This window comes from Mytilus edulis, chromosome 4, assembly GCF_963676685.1.
Source record: "Mytilus edulis chromosome 4, xbMytEdul2.2, whole genome shotgun sequence".
NCBI lineage: Eukaryota > Metazoa > Mollusca > Bivalvia > Mytilida > Mytilidae > Mytilus > Mytilus edulis.
In genome coordinates, this window is record NC_092347.1 from 36,867,669 (window position 1) to 36,888,705 (window position 21,037).

At 32.9% G+C, this 21,037-nt stretch overlaps 2 protein-coding genes across 2 annotated transcripts; both read right to left on the minus strand.

Annotated features, from left to right (window-relative positions):
- Positions 1 to 2,259: 2,259 nt before the first annotated feature.
- Positions 2,260 to 8,891, minus strand: LOC139521357 (von Willebrand factor D and EGF domain-containing protein-like). Its single transcript, XM_071314836.1, has 6 exons — positions 8,795 to 8,891; positions 7,886 to 8,032; positions 6,905 to 7,073; positions 6,219 to 6,403; positions 4,513 to 4,764; positions 2,260 to 2,277 (listed from the first exon to the last, which is right to left on the minus strand). Exons 2-6 carry the CDS (start codon positions 7,931 to 7,933, stop codon positions 2,260 to 2,262), a joined length of 672 nt encoding a protein of 223 aa, XP_071170937.1. The 5' UTR covers positions 7,934 to 8,032; positions 8,795 to 8,891.
- Positions 8,892 to 8,899: 8 nt separating this feature from the next.
- LOC139521358 (von Willebrand factor D and EGF domain-containing protein-like) lies at positions 8,900 to 15,984 on the minus strand. The gene is made up of 7 exons (XM_071314837.1): positions 15,721 to 15,984; positions 14,222 to 14,308; positions 12,645 to 13,010; positions 12,244 to 12,393; positions 10,231 to 10,452; positions 9,416 to 9,624; positions 8,900 to 9,140 (listed from the first exon to the last, which is right to left on the minus strand). Exons 1-5 carry the CDS (start codon positions 15,982 to 15,984, stop codon positions 10,342 to 10,344), a joined length of 978 nt encoding a protein of 325 aa, XP_071170938.1. The 3' UTR covers positions 8,900 to 9,140; positions 9,416 to 9,624; positions 10,231 to 10,341.
- Positions 15,985 to 21,037: the final 5,053 nt, after the last annotated feature.

Sequence of the window (21,037 nt, forward strand, 5' to 3'; positions counted from 1 at the left end):
ACAAAATGTACTTCCCGTCAATGTTTAACACCGAAGTAAATTTACAAAAGGAAGTATTCAGTTACTAAGTATGGTATCAAACAGTGATATACGTCACAGCTAGAACAATATCATAGTTTTGCATACATATATATATATAGTGATAATAAGAGTTACAAATTATACAATATTCAAATTATGTGTAAGTTATGCAGTATTTGAGCAGTTGAATAAGCAATATCCTTCGTTAAGTAATGTGCAATACATTTGTTTTGATAATTGAATGGTGACATGGCGTATGAATGAAATTTGTTGGAAGACTCAGTGAGATGACAACATTCAAGCAGGCAATTACATGTATATGCTGGGGAGCACATTATTTCTCACAGTATGTGACATCCTTAACCATGATTGTTATGCCCGCGTCACACTGTCCCGATTTTTACGCCGATGGCAACACGATTATGGAAATGTTCAAAATCGGGACTGATCGTATCAAGATCAGGCTATTCGTAGTGCCATCTTTAACCATCGTAGAACCATCGGCAACTTTTTCTAGCCTTCGGGGACAACTTCGGTAAGGGTTCTAAATTTTTTAACATGTTAAAAAATCCCCGAAGGTGCGTCCGATGTTGAGGGTTCGTATTGAGTTCGTATCACCATCCTCACCATCGTAATGTCACCGGGAATGCATCTTTGAACATCGTATTGCTTTCGTGTTTCAATCGTTTCCATCGGGCAGTTTTGACATTACGATGTCTACACGAATGAATCACGAAGCTACCCGAAGGTCTTACGATGACAACACGACTTCTTGAAGACCACGAAATCCCGTCGTGTTGCCATCGAATAAAAGTACGAAGGCGACAAGATGGAACTACGACGGGAATAAACCCAGCTAAATGTAAGTAAATTTTTCGCGCTAAAATACATTTAAAGTGCCATGCGCGATATGCACTGATCAGTCTAATACGACAGTTAGGAAAGACGTTCACAAAACATGGAGCTCATATCATATGATTCTATGAGACCAAGAAAGGCGACAGCGTTGTTTCTATTAATTCAAATGGAACAAGGAGAGCAGCTATTACAGTCTCAGGATTTACTTTCACAAGTAAAATATTATTCATAATGAAAATCATAAACGCGCATCGTACACCAACACTGCAGGTACACGTATATATGGAAACCAACTTTTTCTTCATTATTCTGATTTTTTATGTATCGTCTGCGTTGTTGTCACACGAATGTTTACTCCATAACCATTTTGTTTTCTATATGTCATATTTTGCCGCATTTGTTGCTTTCTCCACATCTTTCCTTTTGTCTATATTATTATGATATTCTCCTGGAAAGAGCTCTTTTTAAATAGATCAGTAAACATGGTTATAATTATGGGTGATATTTCAGACTAGTGCACACATTTTACAGTTCAAACAAGGCATTGCCGAGCGTGGCATCCCCTCGTATGTAACATGTTGGGGACAAATATGGACACTATATTTGTATATAACACATGAAGAAAATAGAAAATTGAATATGCATATTCAAGAAGAAAAAAACAAGTCCCTCTGCATGACCTTGACCTTTGGCCTTGAACGTAAAAAGTGCCAGATCATTACAAGGAGGAACAATATACCAAATGTGATTAAAATCTTTGGAAGCATAATGGTTTAAGAGTGTCCACATGATATTGGTTTGTATTACAACTGCCACTGTGACCTTGACGTTGACCTTTGAACTTTAAAGTCAATAGTGCTTAAGATATTCTTAACGAGTAACACCATACCAAGTTTTGAGCATTTTGGTTCTAGAGTGTCCATAACAATTTTATCTACACGCAACTTACATGTAGTAGGCGAGGGAATAATAAAGTTCAAATGTACAATATAATATATATTCAATATTGATCAAACAATTTAAAACGCGTGATGCCTTCGGCATATAATTTAAATGCATCGTAAGCTGTACACGACGTCTTTTAGACATCGTATGGCCATCGCGCCATCATCGTAATCCATCGTGTAGCCTTCGTGATATGTCGTGTAGGCTTCGGCTGAGATATGAAGCTTAAATACCCGTCTTCGGTTAACCTTCGTATGTCCAACTTTTGCTATCGTATATAATTTCGGCACCATCGTATAGACTTCGCTATTCATCGTACTTGCTTCGGTCACTTTTTGGTATTTTAACGAGATCGGGACCAACTTCGTACGAACTTACAATTTTCGCATTCGGGTGTCTATCGTATATAAAAATCGGGACAGTGTGACGCGGGCATTAACCACCACAATTACTCTGAAAGAAAATAATATAATAAGTGATGTTTTGGGAGCTTCCTGTTTTAATCCTATACAATAAGACCGTTTAATCACTATTTTTGCTATATATGTAGATATTATAACTATGTTTTCCATTCTATTGTATTTTAATTGTTATCAATTGCAATATTTGTAAATTGCGAAATAGTAAATTCTCTACCCGACAAACACACATTATTCATAAAAGGAAACACATGTTATGAAATTTGCAAACACATATATAGGAGATACTAGAACACACCCGTGATATCGCGGGTCCGTGACTAAATTAAAGTATATAACTATGCACGTAAGCCTGATTTTAGTATCGGTATTGTCATCTGATAAAGTCATGCTGATTATAAGATAAACAGTTTTCTCTGCTTTCAAACCTTTCTGTTTGAATCCGTCGACCTGACACTTATTAATTATTGGTAATGTAACGTGTAACCGTCCGATCAATGGATCCGTATCTGAATTAATCAGGATTTCAAGTGTTCAACTTAAATTTGCACCACAACAAGTTGTCCTATTTAAAACAATTAACACACCCTTATATGAATTCACAATGTCAAATATATAAGCTACACAATGCACATAAATTAAATTACAGGGTGAAGTACCTCATTCACAATGCACAGACACAGTGTTTCATAACAGAACATATATACACAATGTCACTATGCAATCACTATGCAACATGTATCAGACCGATTTATTCACAATGTCACTAACAGATTATTATGCAACATGCATACGGCCCTTTATTACACCATGTCACCAACAGATTACTTTGCAACATGCATCAAGTAAGTATCTCACAAAACGTATGAATCACATATATACAACTTCTATTTACAACGTCCACCAATATGTAGTATCACCTTGTTAGTCTGCAACTAACCACAATAACACAATGACACAATTACACTTGCACAATGTTTCAATTCACAAGGAATATATACATATAAACACAGCTGAACTCACGCACTAACTATCCCTTTGAGTTCCCACACAATGAATATTATCCAACTGGTAAGGTTTAACACAGTGCACTTTCACTAATACACTTCCACAATATTACAACTTGCAACACCAGCAAGTAAACACCTTGTATTCTCACTAATACAAATCTATGAAGTATTCACACTTCCACATAGTACAACTTGCAACACCAGCAAGTCTACACCTTGTATTCTCATTAATACAATAACCACTTATATATATCAGATTCACTTTATACATTGTATCACAATCACTATTGCAATATTCACATATAAATCCGAACACTATTTATATATCCTTTGGAATCACTTAATTCACTCTACTTACCAGTTGGAAAATAATCCCTGATGTTATCACTTCAACGGTCCACATATAACTGACAAAGTTTCTCTGTCTTGAGCTGGCTTATATACTACCATAGGGAACGGTCCATTATACTTGAAGGGGTGAAAATCAAGATTATACCAATTGTAGGGGTGTTTTAACAAATAGACGGTGCTCCAACTATGGAGAAACTTATAAACATATAGAAACACAATTAACAGGAAAAGACAACTGGTATTTCACATCGAAATAAATAAACTATTACCGATTTTCGTTACAGTAATATTCAGTTTCTGGAATTGAGTATTTTTTAATCAACAGCATTGTCCAATAAAGTTCAATTCTTTGATTCGCTTTTTTACGTCATGCCCGCTAACAAATTGAAAACTGTACCTATACGCCTTATTTTTAGTCCAGATTTTTAGTATTCGTATTGTTATCTTAGAAAGTCTTACTGATTAAAATACTACAATCATACAATAGGGAACAATTTGACAATTGTTTAATTTAGTAGTGTCAACCCTGTGATTATGACCCGTCGTTTTTACCCGATGATGGCTGATAAATTGGACCTCGTTATTTTAGTATTATATATGTGTCTATTGTAATTAAGAATGTATCGATTTATGCTAAGCTAAGCCATTTAGAACGAACTGATTTTTATATATTTTCTTATATGGTGCTGTAACACCGCTATCTACAAGATGATTGGAGGTTTGGGCGCTCACACACATGTTGATCCCCACTACATTGTGTAAAAATCTTTATGTTAAAGCCTCTATAGCAGACTATATGGTATATTTTTTTTTGTGTGCGAAACTTATGATCAATTAAAGTTATAAAATAATATTTTCCTGTTATGCAGTTCTTTACAATATTGTCTTAAAATATCTATATATATCACCTTCTTATGACAGTTAAGTGGCCTTGAACTACAACTCATACACACAGGATTAAAGATTACTAAACTAAGAGTTCTGCTGAAATGAATTCCATCATATGATAAGGATATGTCGAAACCTGTTCCAATTGTAGCAGTTTTATTTAAAACTTCATTTGTATGCTCTTCAAAATCACAAGTGACCAGGAAAAAGTTTCGATATAGGGCTTTAGATGTTGATTGTGATGCTTTATATTCTTTCCGACTACTTTTAATCTGAAAAAAAAATCATCAATTTTGTTTTAATCCGATGACATATCGACATATCTTTTAACATGTAGATATGTTTTTACACCACGAAGGAACATATATATAGCGTATTGCTATGGGGAATGCATGATCCGAACTGTCACATAATGGGGATACTTCCACGGAGGAAATGTCATTCGAAAATTCTTAAAGCGAACCCATATCACAATGCTAGAAAAAAACCGATGTAAAGAATTGATATTGGTTTGGTTACGTAACAAGTTTTCGAAGAAAAAATGTTGATTTCAAAATGACACAAAACTCATATTGAAAGAGGGACAAAACATACCAGAATGACATTCAAATTAATAAGTCGAAAATAAACTGACAACGTCATGGCTACAAAAGAAAAAGACAAAAAGACAAATAATAGTTTACAAAACACAACTTACAAAACTAAAGACGAAGCAACACGAAACCAATCAAAATCTGAGTTGATTTTAGGTTCTCTAAAAGGAAAAGCAGATCCTGCTTCACACATGACACCCATTGTGTTGCTCGTGTTACTTCAAACCCGGTAATAGGTCTAATTCGGTAGGTCACATTCCGTAAAAAGATTGTCGGTACGACACAAGGAACATATTTGTTATCATCTGTGAAACGGAATTCCATAACGGACCACCAACTCGTGATGGAGTACTTAAAACTAACGAAGGGATGATTTCAACTTCACCATTTAAATATCTTGATGTAATAGCTTCCTTGTGAACCGGAACACTCTATTAAGGAAATCATGATAAGAAACATCAGCCCTTGAATAGCGTATCAACTTGGAGATATATACATAGAAATGAAAAATTCCCAATTGGGAAGTTGAAATAATAACCGACCCTCGTTGGCACTTTCAAAATGTAAGTCAAGTTATGAGACAGACTTAACTTTAACTGTTGTAGTTTAATAATTAGTAAAGTATGTATAAAGGAAGAACGACCATGCACTGCTTGGATAAAAATGAAAATGAAAAAAAAATTATAATCAATAGAAAACCTTTTTTAAAAACAATCCGTAAATGTAAATTATTTTACCATTCATCATTAACTAATATAAAATTTGGAAAGAAAGAAATTACAATTGTTAAAAATATACGAGAACTTTAGATGTGGAAGCAGGGTATTGTAAAAATACGGCGACTTTGATAAACAAAGGTCTAAATAATCATCAACATTTAATTTGTTCTGTAAAATGACTCCAAATGATTAGGTGGAATGTGTCTGTCACCTTGCAAGAGAAGCAGCACAGTTGGTTCCAGAGAAAACGTTTAATATATATTAAAAGAATTATATAATTTTCACATTTTTTTTGGGCATATTTTTTTAGTTTAACATGGTACTGTATGCTGTGTTTCTTTCTAAATCAAACGTTTGAAAGGAGATTCTCTTAACATCAAATTTTTAATAATTGGTCAAGCATATGATACTCACAAGAAAATATTCACTTTTACAGATAATGTCTTTTGAATAAAATTCTCCATAAATATTTGTTTTTCTGCACTGTCTAGCTACACTGTCACACAAACCATCTTCAGGAAGAGACAGAACCAGAGGTGGTATCGATATATGAGAAGAACAACTTATTCCAATATAACTATCATTACAAAAACATTTACCTGAAATAAAAATGGACTAGAATTATTTGTTGGCTGATTTGGAGTAGACATTTATGGCATCCTTTTGTGCATTTTGAAATATTGCTTGGTCAAATAAAGAACACGTCGAAATTTGATATTTTAAAATAATCTAAATATATCAGTTACAAGTTTTCTTGCTTTCCCCTGAATTTCCTACTGTGGCATGACGCAAAAAAAAAAGCGACAATGTCTTTTGACATCGCATACAAAGAACACATGTTTTTGCAGATGATTTTAAAAGAAGGATTAGTTTGCCTGCATATTGTTTACAAATCAAAAGAGAAACATATTTCCCCACGAAATCTCGTATAATACGCTATGTATCCACTCTCGACAGTTACATTTAAAATATTTTAAACGCTCTGCGAGCCTCGCATTTTAAATTTGATAGCTGAACTATCTCAAGTGGATATATATCGTCTCACACTCGATGCAGTGGTAGAAGCTGTATATACAAGAGTAACTTAATAGTTAACATACCCGAGATACATTGACCATTACCATTACAGTTGTCTACACACAACATTGTGTTGACACGCTGAAATAACATACTAACATCGCTCATCGAATTATATCGATATGCTTCTGTTTTGCTGAATAACTGAATGGCCATTACTGTATCCGTGAGGAAACGGATATCGCCTGATGACTACAAAAATATATAATTTTTGTGTGAAACTTATGGTCAATTAAAGTCAAGAAATATAAGGGACAGCAGACAGATTTAGTGCAGCAGCGTTTACATAATTCTATACCAACATTGCCAAAGCTCAATAAGGCTGGCTAAAATTGAAGAATAAAAAATTCGAAATACATATGTAGTATATCCAAATTCACATTATGATACACAAATCGCAAAAGTATAAAAATTTAAGGGCAAATAATCTCAGATGAGTTGTGTTCCCACTGCGATACAACCAGATTGAAAAAAAACACTCCTGGTCAGCACCTCAACTGAAACATTCATGCCAATTTTTGTTTCATTTTATAAAGTGGTTCTTTAAAAGAAGACATTTGCATATATTTTCCATAGGGTCCTTTAAAGTACGTCCTTTCTGGCAACCATCTTGGGCCATATTTTATTTTACATTACTTATACATTGTTAAGTTCCGACACCAGTTATCACAGTTTATAAAAGATATTAAAATAATGATATTATACATTCAACAACACCATCTACAAGAGTTACGAAACAAATACAAAATTTCCCACAAAAACAACGAATATCATAATCAACGTTTACTTTTCTACATTGGCTAGAGGTATAGGGGAGGGTTGAGATCTCATAAACATGTTTAACCTTGTCTGTTCTATGGTCGGGTTGTTGTCTTTTTGACACATTCCCTATTTCCATACTCAATTTTATTGTGGAAGAATATATATTTATTTCTTTATACAGTTTAAAGGTTTTACTTTCATTCGTGTATTAAATTGCACATTCAAACGTATCCCAAGTATACCTTAATATCTGTTATGCAGGACTCTATGTAATCTTTTATAGTTAACATCGGGACGAATGTAAAGATAGCAGGTGATATTCTTTTTGTTAATTGGTGTTCGCATTCAGTTCGTGCTTTTTTCCAATTCCAACCATTTTTCCACCTTGACTATACATTTAAAGAAAAGCAAAATCATGTTTACAGATTACTGTTTTCAAAGAAACATGAAAGGAACATATCAGGCTTAATAATTTATTTACATTTTATAAAAAAAATTGCATGAACAGTTTTAGACATGAAATCCTTCAAAAGCTGTTTGTTAGTTTCAACGTAATGAAGTTTATGTCGTAGAAACAAATCGGTATCGATAACTGGTTGTATTTGTAACTGTAATTTGAAGCATCAAATTAGATACAAAAAATATAGGAAGGCGAATTACACATTGAAACAAAAGGGTAAAAACAAACCATTACGTGGACCCTGTAAGTTCACATGCAATAGAAATTCTTATATTCAAGTCAGGAATATGGTAGTTGTTATCAAATTTCTATGTATGGTGGCGTTTTTTGTTGTTGTACTGCAGTGATTCTGTTGTTCCGTTGTTATACCACATCTTCTTATATCTATTATAGTTAATTTGTTTCCCTCGGGTTGAGTTTGAAAACCGAATTAGCTTTCATTCAATCGATTTGTTACTTTAAAACAGCGGTATACTACTTTTGCCATTATTTGTGCATGCAAAATACAGTTCTTGTGACATATCGGGGACTAAAGTCCATTTTTTGTTATCTTTTCTTCAAAATGGAGTGCTCTGAAATCTTAAAGTTTCTCTTAAAAAAAGTGAAAATACCGACCAAATCCGTCCTTGCAACACAATCTCCGTCATCTAAAAGTCATAATCTCTGTTTGATGGTAAGAATTATTATATACCTGTCGACCCGTCTGGTGATCAAAAGAACTGTTTCTGTAACCGTTCAAGTATATGTCAATGACATCCTCAGGATCATTCACTGGAAACTTTACATATTGGATGATCTTTTCCTTCTTATATGGTTGCTTGGTTCACAGGTGTTTTTCAAAAGATTGAAAATGTGAATTTTGAATTTGAAGACATGAAACCATAGCCTCAGATAAACTACAATCAACTGAGTTGAAATTTTCTTCATAATCGTGAGTATAATCATCATCTAAGTGACAGCCACAAAACTGTTTCAAAAATGGATATGTAATTGGCAGGTTCGGTTCAGTAACAAAAAGTTCTTCATCTGATTTTGCCCTGTAGAATAACACATACACGTTTACTGGTTATTCTAACTGTACTCAGCAAGACATGCAATTTAAATCATTTGAAGATGTAAACTGTAATATGTTCTGATATATATGTACCTTTTAAGGTATACGCCAAAATATAATGCATATTCGACATTTCCCATTAAAAATATTTAAAAATATATTCTATTGTTTGAATCAAAAAGATTTTGTTTGATTTGATTCGAATTTTTCACATATTTCAAGTGCATATCGGTGTACATGAAGCATGCAATTTCTTACCTCCAAGAAGCTACAAAAAATGGAACATATGATCCATATAATGAACTATTCCTTGAAATAAGATCATCATATATGTTTCCGTCAGGGCTAATGAAACCGCATAACCCTTCTGTATTTCCGACATCAATAACCGATGGCTTTATGTTTAAGACTGGAATGAAACCGTTTAAAATATAAAACTCAATTTCTGTACCAGTTGGAAGGGTAACCTGAAAAAGATATGTCCATGTGTCCTTGTTCAACAAAAGGATGCTATGAAATCTAGATGGGACAGTAAAATTTTAATCATGATATATGTGACAAATTAATAATGAAAACAACATGTTAAATAATTTCAAGCGAGCATTTCTGGATTTACCTTAATAAAGAACGTTCCAAGACAAATATTTGAAGGCCAAGGATTTATACGAACTGAAACAATTAAAGAGCTATATGACCAAACATAACCTAATAAAATAGCCAAATACAAACTATATACGGTTGGTTTTAGATGAACTTGGCTATTTCATTAGGGTTATTTTTTAGCATATAGCTCTTTAAATTCTTATGAATCCTTGGCCTTCAAATAGTTGTCTTGGAACGTTCCTGATGAAGGTAAATCCAGAAATGCACTTCGCTCGCATGAAATGTATTTAATATGTTGTTTTCATTATTAATTCGTCACATATATCATAATTAAAATTTTACTTATAATAAAGACAGCAGCAATAGCAATAGTAATACATTTTTTTTGTCATTTTAGAACTGTCAGCTTCAATTTCATCTCGACGTATTATGCGTTTTAATTTGTATGGATTAATTTAACAGAAACATACCTGATAGAAATTCTCATACTGCTCAATTATCATACAGGTCTGATCACAATTTCTCCGTTCTATATATGGACTCGATGATCCAATATTCATTTTAGCAGTATTACTTCCGGTTCAACATGCAGTACGCACTAGGAACAATGACTGGTTATTTCTAATTGCAACGCCACAGTTGCATGATGCTAGAGATGTATCCGTACCACAACTCCCAAAAAGGACATGTACCTGAATTGGACAGTAAATTTTAGTTATAACGAATTTATGGGGACTAGTGACATAACTTCGCTATAAAGTAATTCGTTAAATTGATATAACGAATTTCGTAATAATAGTGAGACAAAATATAACACAAAATAGATAATAAAATGTAGCAAAATTACTCTAAAAGTTTGAACACCGTGGTACTACAGTACTTTAACATACCTGAGGATACGACATATACCAAACAACCCAAACGAAAAGAAAATATAAGGGCCAAAACAAAACAAATATTATTTACTCAGACAGATTCCAAACAGAAATAAACAAGAATGTGTCCATAGTACACGGATACCCCATCCGCAGTATCATTTTCTATGTTCAATGAACCGTGGAAATAGGACAAATCTCAAATTAAGAAAGATCATATCATTTGGAACAAGTTTCAAATTGATTGGACTTCAATTTCATAAAAAAACTACTCCGACCAAAAACTTTAACCTGAAGCAGGACTTACGGACGAACAGACGAACGAACGGACGAACTAACGAAAGAACGAACGAACAAACGGACGGACGAACTGACGCACAGACCAGAAAACACAATTCCCATAAATGGGGCATAAAAAAATTACAAAGGGAGCATGACTCAATTGTCTATAGATACGTTTCTTCATAGACGATCCGCGTTGTGATTTATATACCCACAATCGGCATCAAAGCTTTATTAGACACAGATTTTTCATCACATCATTTTTTTTGCAAAACTCAAATTTAATACTTAGTCTGAGTTGTCATAATAGCCAGTGCGAATTTGGCTTATTGACGATCCATAGGCTTTTTTGTAGAACGACCGAGTTGTTTTGCGCCCCTTTTTGTTTTATTCACGCGATTCTGATGCATAATAAGGGAACAATCGTGGATACCGATATCTAAAATATACTCTGGAGCTAACATTGCTTTGGTTGTCTATTGATGTTCAAATGAAATCCTTTTCTTTTACGAGTGTTAATTAAGACGTATTACTATATATTGGTTTTAGCTTCACTCCTCAGTTCGTGCAATGCCATATTTGCGTTGTCATCCATCATTTTTATTACTCTTATATAAACATGTAACTTATTTCCGATGAGGTAATTACTTGTACTCGGTGATTAATTGTAATGCTACTTTTCGTCGGCATGCGCGTTTTTGTAATTGACGATGTTTACATTTTAACTGTTATATGATGAGTTTCCCTCAGTTTTAGTTAGTAACCCGGATTTGTTTTTTTCTCAATCAATTTATGAATATCGAACAGCTGTATACTACTGTTGCCTTTATTTTATACATTTTGACACAAAAATAGAACTCGGTGGACACTTAATAAAGACGAGATCTCTCAGATTTAGATTTAAGTTCACAATATCAATTGACGAATTAATATCTTCTTCTTGATTATTTTCCACGATTAAGGGCTCACACTAATAAGGATCAATAAGATGTAGAATGAAATACTCATTGCAAAAGTTTGAGAGTTGCCTAGAGAACTACTGTCCACACCGTTCAATATTTAATATTGCAAACACGTGATCGACTTCACCCATTTTGAAACATTTTCCCAGCTTGTTACGAGTGACGTAAGCATGATCCCGTGATCGGTATCTAATAAACAAATCATAGATTATAACAAGCGCTAAATTATTTGACATAAAAAGGGCCGATTGACTAGGTTTTGACAAGCAAAATTATGTAATCATGTTTTGAGACTATTAGAATATTAATTTATTAATTAAAAAAAAAAAAAAAAAGTGTCACGTCTCTCTTAAGAAATACTCACCGCATATGGTCCTCTTTTACTTCTGTACATTATGAATTCGCCTTGTTCAGAGGTATCAAATTTTGTACCGTCAGCTGTTCTTATGTGAGGGTCGTTGTATGAATGGCACTGTCGGCCTGTCATGTTGTACACAGCTCTTGAAACAACAATCTAAAGATAATTGATAACCATAACTATCGTTCACGTAGTCTTATTTTGTTTTTACTCTTTAGTGATAAAACAAAAATCAATGTATTTTAAATTAATAACACGGAGAAATCCGAATGACACCACAAGAGCAAAACAATGGATCAAAAAGAAAAGGAAAACAACTTGAACATTATTTTCTACAATATGTTTCTTTCCCTGTTGTTATGTTTTGTCCAGCATACAATATGTAACACGAAACAGAATAAACGTACCTTTACTTCTGGAATCCTTGCATCATTCCAAACATTTGTAGGTAAATCTTTTAAACTCTTCAAATGAATAAATGTTGTTCGATCCATTTCAAAATTTAGGCTATTTATTTTACCATGAACCACTAATTCGATCGGTTCTTTCCAGTCATTGGCATATATTTCTAATCCACATGATTGTCTGCGTAGGTGCAAACTATATTGAGATGTACTACATTCATCACGGTTCTGATATGCTGGTAACGACACGTAGAATTTCTGCCGACACGCTGATAAGAGATCAGTTGCAAGACATCCAAGAAAAACCGTGACATTATACCTTATGGTTATAGAACTTCCTTCTTGGACATTATACTCAAATTTTTCTGGCTAAAATAAATATGCTTTTATATAAACATTTGTACTAGTAACTTACATTTTATATGTCTTGAGTGCTCCGAAAATGTCTTCTGTATTTAAACTTTCGTTTTCCTCTTGGTTGTTCAATTTTACGTATCTTTAAGATATGATTGCCTGATGTGTTTTTTATCCTTGTTTATAGTAATGCGACGACACATGATCTGTTTGTAATCAGATTGCGGCTACATTTAAGGAGAAGAATGTGACACGTGACTAATTCTGCAGGTTGTTTCCTTTTTTCTTGTGCCGAAAATCAAACCATAATGGTAATTGAGGTTGAAATCACAACAACACATTATAATATAACCTTGTTTCTGTGTTTTATGTCTTTTTTAGTTCATGTACACATTATGATAATAGGGGTATTCAGACAAAATACCGGACACAAACAGAAGACGGTTACGGGAACTTGTGACAAAAACAACTCTGGATATGTTTTTATTTATTGTCGCTTACTATGCCTTTCTCGCTCGTTCACCGAGTAAGACATGAATTCGATTGTGTCATTGGCCTAAGATGATCAGGAATTATCATAGTTTAATTTTTCGGGAATACACTGGTTCACCTCGATTTTTGTGTGCGTGAACTGTTATTTGACTTAAATCTTGAAACTGCTTTTGTTTTATCAGTTCATCAGCAATTGGTGCAGTTTTTTTTTTGCTTTTTTCTCTCCATATTTTGGCCTAGGTCTAGAGCGTCACAAAATAGACATTTTTTGTTGAAATGTGTATTTTGTAACGTATTTGGAGGTACCTTTAATGTATTTCTATGTAAAGGTAGACACATGCACCTTTATTAGTTGACTACAGTTTAATACCTGTATATATATGATATATTCTGGGGTTTTCTTCAGTTTAATGAATAGATGCATATGATGACGCAACTGTGACGTCGACATAACATAAAAAGTATTTTGCAGTTATTCATCTCTTGATTTTATACATTTCAAAACTTTATGTGCACATTTGTGATAGTTCTCTAAAACTTACGCATAGTTTTGGTAGTTTGTTCTGCTTTGGGTTCACTTTATGATCTCTTTGGTTTTACTAGGATTTGAACGCCTGTATCATTTTTTGTATTTTTGCAAATTTTTTGGCGTCAGGAAGTCGCAGATAACGTGAAAATAAAGCCATGACAAAAAAATTAAAAAAAAATTTCGCAACTTTTTTTAATATACAAACTATTAATCCAGCTATATAAATTTCACTTTCACAAGGAGGTCCTGATGGCATGAAGTTTTCGTCTCTACTTCTAACTGTACACCGAACCTGCAAATAAACACTAAAGTGCATTTTTTAATGGATAATATTATGACTGGAATATAAACGACTATGACTTTTATCAAGCGAAAACAAGGTCATAGTTATTGACTTGAGAATATCCTGTATTAATTTCAGAATAATTCTATAAATATTTAATATTTTTGACATTGACTCCGCGTCAAAATATTTCTGTGTACGGTTAAATGAGTTTTAATTTATAGTATGTATCGCAATTAAAAAATATAGAAGGATTTTTGATATTGATTTGCATTTCTTGGAGCCAGGTTATATCCTTCCATAAATCCTCCTTGAAACCTAAAATAGACAGAAGCAAAAGAACAATGCATGGATAGATACATTTTTTTGAAACTTTGATGTTGTTTGCAAATAGTTTGAAAAATTAGTAATGCGACTTTGACTATTGATGGCTTGACTTTATCTAGCCCGACTGTTTTTTAGCAAAGCTACCACAGGGGGATTTTATCTTTAATCACATCAATATTATCTGCACAAAAGAAGAGATATATGTACGTCAACAACCATTCAATGGCTTTGATGTGAACTCCCCATTGATAACAAGAGACATATATTCATAGATAATTTTACAACATATATATATATATATATATATATTTCTGTACACTAAAAAGAATACTTCGTGTATTGTATTAGAGATCCTTGTTTAATTCCTACAAGAAGGTAACACCTCCCGAAACGAAAGCTTACTTTTTATAAGCTAGAGTTAGAGAAGGGGATAAGGTCTCTGCGCAGTGCTAGGCGGTGTTGTTGTCGTAGAAGTTAGAAATAAAAAGTACAGGTTCCAGCCCCGGTCGGGGAGGAAGTTACGAATCAAATCTACTCTAACATCGTTAGGTTGATTTTCTAGGCACTTTATACATTTTCTAAGGCCTGGTATTTTTTAATCATAAGAAATCCGATAGACAAGGTATAATTTGCAGTTGTCACTACACACAGGCAGACATATACATATATTTATTTACAGTTATTGTATGCTTCTAAAAATAGATTAGCATCCTGCAATTATACTGAAGAGATGAGTAGATGATCATTTCTGTACACTAAAAAAAATACCTCGTGTATTGTATCAGAGATCCTTGTTTAATTCCTACAAGAAGGTAACACCTCCCGAAACGAAAGCTTTTTTTATAAGCTAGAGTTAGAGGAGGGGATAAGGTCTCTACGCAATGCTATGCGGTGTTGTCGTAGAAGTTAGAAATAAAAAGTACAGGTTCCAGTCCCGGTCTGGGAGGAAGTTACGAGTCAAATCTACTCTAACATCGTTAGGTTGATTTTCTAGGCACTTTATATATATTTATATATATATATTTGCTGTTCATATAAAATATATGGAAAAAGAAACTAACTATTATTTTTAAGGCAAACTTCTTGTTTCTTACCAACATATTCAGCTTGTAAGTGCCAATCCAATGGATAGGTTTCAGTTGTGTTGCCTCAATGTCAACATATGTAGTATTAAGAAAATTGACTACTTCATCATCGTTTATGAACCACGAAACATCATAAGAGTAATTACCAGATAACGCTTCAAACTGACATCGAAAAACAGGTTCCAAACTTGGACCATACATTTCCGTTAGTGTTTGTCCTGTACCAACATCTGCATGGACAACAGGTGTAATGACTGGAGATCCAAGAACCATTCTATAATTGACTTTATAGACAATATAGCTTATTACATATAGTTTCATTAATTGAACTACAATTTACAGGAAATTCGTGTAATCAGGGATAAACAGAATAGTATTACTATAAGAGGCAAAACAATCTAAAACGTTTCAAAGTTGATCTTAGTTCTCAATGTTATATAAGCAAATTTAAATGTTTATCTTGATATTTAGGTTTCATAATTGCTTTCATGTTTAACAGTAATGTAATTAATCTCTTACCTGATAAAATAAACAATATCCGTATACTGGAAAAAAACAGCGGTTCCATAGTTGTTATCAAATACATATACATGAATTGAATTTTAATTTTCATTAAATACCACTTCCTTGTTTAATTTCAATAAGTTTTTTGTAGTTTATTTTGTATGATAGTTACATGGTAAATTTCATGTTCCAGAACGATTCCCTATTTGCACTACTTAACTACTTTTTCCTGACTAACAATATTTTAAATGAGCTCTTGCATCCATATATCCGCGCGATCTTGAATAACATACGAATACCCTTGCAGACAAGAATGTCTGCTGCATTTCTAAATATTACTCTTGGTGAAACTGACTGATAACTAAAAACTTGGATGTTTATTGTAGACTCCCAGCTTTAGTCTTAAATATTCGATATTAGGAGTGTGTTTACCTTGTTAGTGATACGATATGTCACAGCGTTGTTATGTCGGACATTGGCGATTTTATTAGCAGTTTTACATTATTAACTATGCTACCGAATTGTCATTGCAATAAGGTCACGAAGAAGAGGAACTGAAAGAACATCGTTAACAGCTCAATGGTTGCTATCACAAATCGGTCGACGATTATAGTGCTCTGTTTCTCAACTAACTAATGATGCTTCAAGTGTTACAACAAACCCCACAGGTCTGATTGTTTTATCTGTCATAATTTGTTAAAGTTCTGACTTTGACATTCACAAGAAATTTTCTCGGGAATATAAGAAGATGCTTGTCTATCGTTGCTTCAAAGCGTTACCGTGTACACACCAGTAAACGTCGTATAAATTCACAGATCACCATACGACCTTAAACAATTAGCACAACACATACAGTGTATGAAAAAAATAAAAAGACATTTTTTCGATACATATTTTTCTAACTATTTTGACACGTGCAGAGTTACAATAGCGATCCAAATGATAAGTGAAAACTGCATGTGTACCGTTTCAAAATATAACGATTCTTTAAGATGTCTGAATATTATAACGCTAGATAATTTAAGTCAGAGGGAATCAAAAATCAATGAAGCATAAAGTTTGCAATTGCGTCTTTGTTAATATCTTCTCAGAACAAACAGAGAGAAAAATTCTAACACTTTATAACTAAAACGTTCTAATGTGTCTCTTGTTTATATAACATAATAATCAGAAAGTCAAAAGCATATTCAACAACTTGACTGTTAATTTTGTATCTTTATTCTTAATTACTTGAAATCATTACAGTTGTAAGAAAAGGGTATTCATATGGTTTACATTCTTTGTCTACGTTTTGTGTGTGAATTAGGGATCAACTTACTAGAACATTAAACGGATTAAGAAAATTAAAGAGTTGTTTCCCTTACACCGATTATTGTGTTGTTTCAGTATTTAAAATGTATGAAATATTTGTAATATATCAAAAATTTATTTCCTTACAAATTTTCCATAAGTTGCAAAATAAAGGGAAAGGATATTAATAATCAAAGGGCAATAGATTTGACTATTTTTTTGACGGCCCCTTATCGTAAAAAAATCTTTTTATTTATACATGTATATACTGTTTCCTACAGAGGTTTTAAGGAAACCAAGAAACAAAGAGTAAAGAAAAATCAATGCTTTTTCAAATAAATTTGCCTTTTTGTATATCTTCGAAGCAATCAGCCAGAATAACTATATATTACTTTTTTGGGACTACAAATTGATCCACTCATAGGGTCTTTGCATCGGAAATAACAAATCCATAAAAAAAACAGTTATTGGAATGATGTGGGTTATGTTTTTCTCGTTTAATTTATGGTGACATGATACTAAACCCCTAACTGGAGGAATTTTGTTTGATTTTCATATAATGTATACATAATCTTTCAATCAGTTTAATTAATGTCTGTAATTGGATTCTCATTATCTGTTAGTAGTCACATTGTTAAAAGAGGGACGAAAGATACCAGAGGGACAGTCAAACTCATAAATCGACAATAAACTGACAACGCCATGGTTAAAAATGAAAAGGACTAACAGACAAACAATATTACATATAACACAACATAGAAAACTACAGAATAAACAACACGAACCCCACTAAAAACTTGTTAATTTAAAAAATTTATTGCTGTTCGTTTGTTTACTAGTATACCCCATCAGCTAAAGTTACATGTATAAAGGAGGGGGGTTGCAATCTCACAAACATGTTTTTCCCCGCAGCATTTATTCACCTGGCCCAAATAAGGAACCTCTTGATTCTATCAGTCTTGTTTTTTTTATTTAATTAATTCATGTAATTGAACATCGTTTGGTACAATTTATTTAAACTTGTCAATATAAAGGAAGAGATGCGAAGTATACCAAATGAATATTTAAACTAATTTCAAGAAACTGAGCATTTAAGATACAAAAAAAGACCTTCCAAAAATGGCCCTTGTGTGATAGAAATTCAGTTTAAACTGACCCTCCTTCGTCCTTTCTATAAAACACACCCATTTAATAATTTCATTGCTTACAAGTTGAACTTTCTTATATGACCGAAATTTTATAACAGTTCTCAAATAACAAAACATTGACTTCCTTGTTTGCAAATTTATTGAAATGATTCCAAATTATTTGAAATAAAATCGTTGTGAAATTGACAATGGTGTCACTCAATCAAAATTGAAATGCATGCCAAAAATGTAGTATAATATGTTTATTCCTTCTTGGTATTAAATCTAGCTCTTATTACAAATTTCTCAAACATTGATTTACCCAATGCAAAGATTTTAGAAAATGCTCTTTTCAAAAATGTTTAACTTTAGAGAAACTACAATTTTTGAACATATATTATTGTGAATTCTTTATACACATGATTTGTTCTTCAGAAATAATATATCGAACAACAAAATATCGTGCACTTCATTTAGATGTAAAGTTATGAAAAATATCAATTCTGGTTAGTAAGTTTTTAAAAAACAAGAACATGAATTATAAACCAAATGTACAGCTAAATCGTATTTGTTATATGAAATATACCTTATTTGTTTTTCCAATTGGCATATTTTAAAAAATGTTGGGTCCTTATGTGCTCTTAAACTTCATACTTGATTTTACTTGTAAACTATTTTGATTCGAGCGTCACTGATGAGTCTTTTTAAATTTGTAGACGAAACGCGAATCTGTCGTTCAAAAGTACTAGCCCGGTATCTTTCAAATGATGAGTTGAATCACAAAATTTAAATGATATTATGATGCTTAAACATTTAGCCGTGTAATATTCCAAGATATAAAAAGTATGTTCCTTGTTTTCAATTAAACTTGAATTTGCAATCAGTGATACATTATAGAGGCAACAGTACTTTAGAGATGGTCAATTCTTAAAACTGCAATAAGAAGATACAAAACAATATCTAAAATTAAAATAAGAATTTAAGGAACCACATTAACTTCAAAACGAGACAGATCGGTTGCAAGTAAAGGGTACTAGTATTTATCTCCTGATATATCCGAATCACATGTTCTGTTAATCTACACTAGTCAAGATCTTCCAATCGTGAATAAAAGAACAACAAAAAAAGCAATTGCTGAATTTATAAACATTTATTACCATTTGACTTCACGTTAGAACAAACTGCTATTATACGTCATGTGATAGTTTATTAAGGTTTATACCCCAATCCTTTTAAATAGAATACTTTATCTGAACTATGAAAAACAACAAGAATGACACGACTCTAAGTGTTGGTTCTTGCAACAATGATTTATATTGAAAACGAAACATTACGACAAAAGAGATGATTTCAGCTTTCCAATTGTGAACTTTTCATTTCTAAGTAGCAACATTCCAGCAGCACCTGCATACGGGGTATATATCTCCCAATTGATACGATATTCCCATGCTTGCATTTACTATCAGGATTTTCTTGATAGAGGGTTGCTGCTCACAAGAAAGCTATTAAAGCAAGAGTTCCAAATGGTGAAGTTGAAACCATTCCTTCGTAAATTTTACGGACACCTTTACGAGGTGGTTGACCGTTATGAAATAACCGTTTCACAAATGATATCGGATATGTTCCTTACGTCATAACTACAATCCCCTTCCCTTTCATGAATTTGACCTACCGACTATTTACCGAATGTTCTATAACATGAGCAACACGACGGGTGTAACACGTGGAGCAGGATCTGCTTACCCTTCCGGAGCACCTGAGATCACCCCTAGTTTTTGGTTGGGTTCGTGTTGCTTATTCTTTAGTTTTCTATGTTTTGTCATGTGTTTTATTGTTGTCTGTTTGTCTTTTTCATTTTTAGCCATGGCGTTGTCAGTTTATTTTCGATTTATGAGTTTGACTGTCCCTCTGGTATCTTTCGTCCCTCTGGTATCTTTTGTCCCTCTTTTATATGTCTTATAAAAGAGTATGAAAGATATCGAAGTCCAATGCAAATTCAAAAAGGGGAGTCCATAAAAACTCACAACATCAAACGCCAACGCTCATATCTTTAAATTGCTTTTCTGCCAATACTTGCCTATTATAGATCCATGGTTTCGTCTAAATGATTCCGTGTTTATGATTAAAGTTAATTATCAAACTCATGCTAGGCGTATTCATCATTCAAAGTGAGTGAAGTGTGTACAAATTGGCCCCCTTTTAAAAATAAAACAAAACAAAACATTACAAATTAGTTGAACATTTGACCGCTTTAGAAACGGCAAACGGATTGTTTAACACCGCCCGTTTCTAGTACACAGTTCATAAGCAACATAACATAATCGTACTTATATTTGTATTTATTTGAAATTGTTCCAAATATATCAATGCAATCGGTATGAAACGAAAAAAAAACTATGTCATTC

Coding starts and splice junctions, on each gene's coding strand:
- LOC139521358 (XM_071314837.1), bottom strand. CDS start 15,984: ATGGTTCTTGGATCTCCAGTCATTACACCTGTTGTCCATGCAGATGTT. Junction 13,011..14,221: donor TTTATATAGCTGGATTAATA/GTTTGTATATTA, acceptor TATTTATTTTAG/CCAGAAAAATTTGAGTATAA. Junction 10,453..12,243: donor GTAAAAGAGGACCATATGCG/GTGAGTATTTCT, acceptor TGTCCAATTCAG/GTACATGTCCTTTTTGGGAG.
- LOC139521357 (XM_071314836.1), bottom strand. CDS start 7,933: ATGTTAACTATAAAAGATTACATAGAGTCCTGCATAACAGATATTAAG. Junction 6,404..6,904: donor TAATGGTCAATGTATCTCGG/GTATGTTAACTA, acceptor TTTTTATTTCAG/GTAAATGTTTTTGTAATGAT. Junction 4,765..6,218: donor GTAAAAGTGAATATTTTCTT/GTGAGTATCATA, acceptor TTTTTTTTTCAG/ATTAAAAGTAGTCGGAAAGA.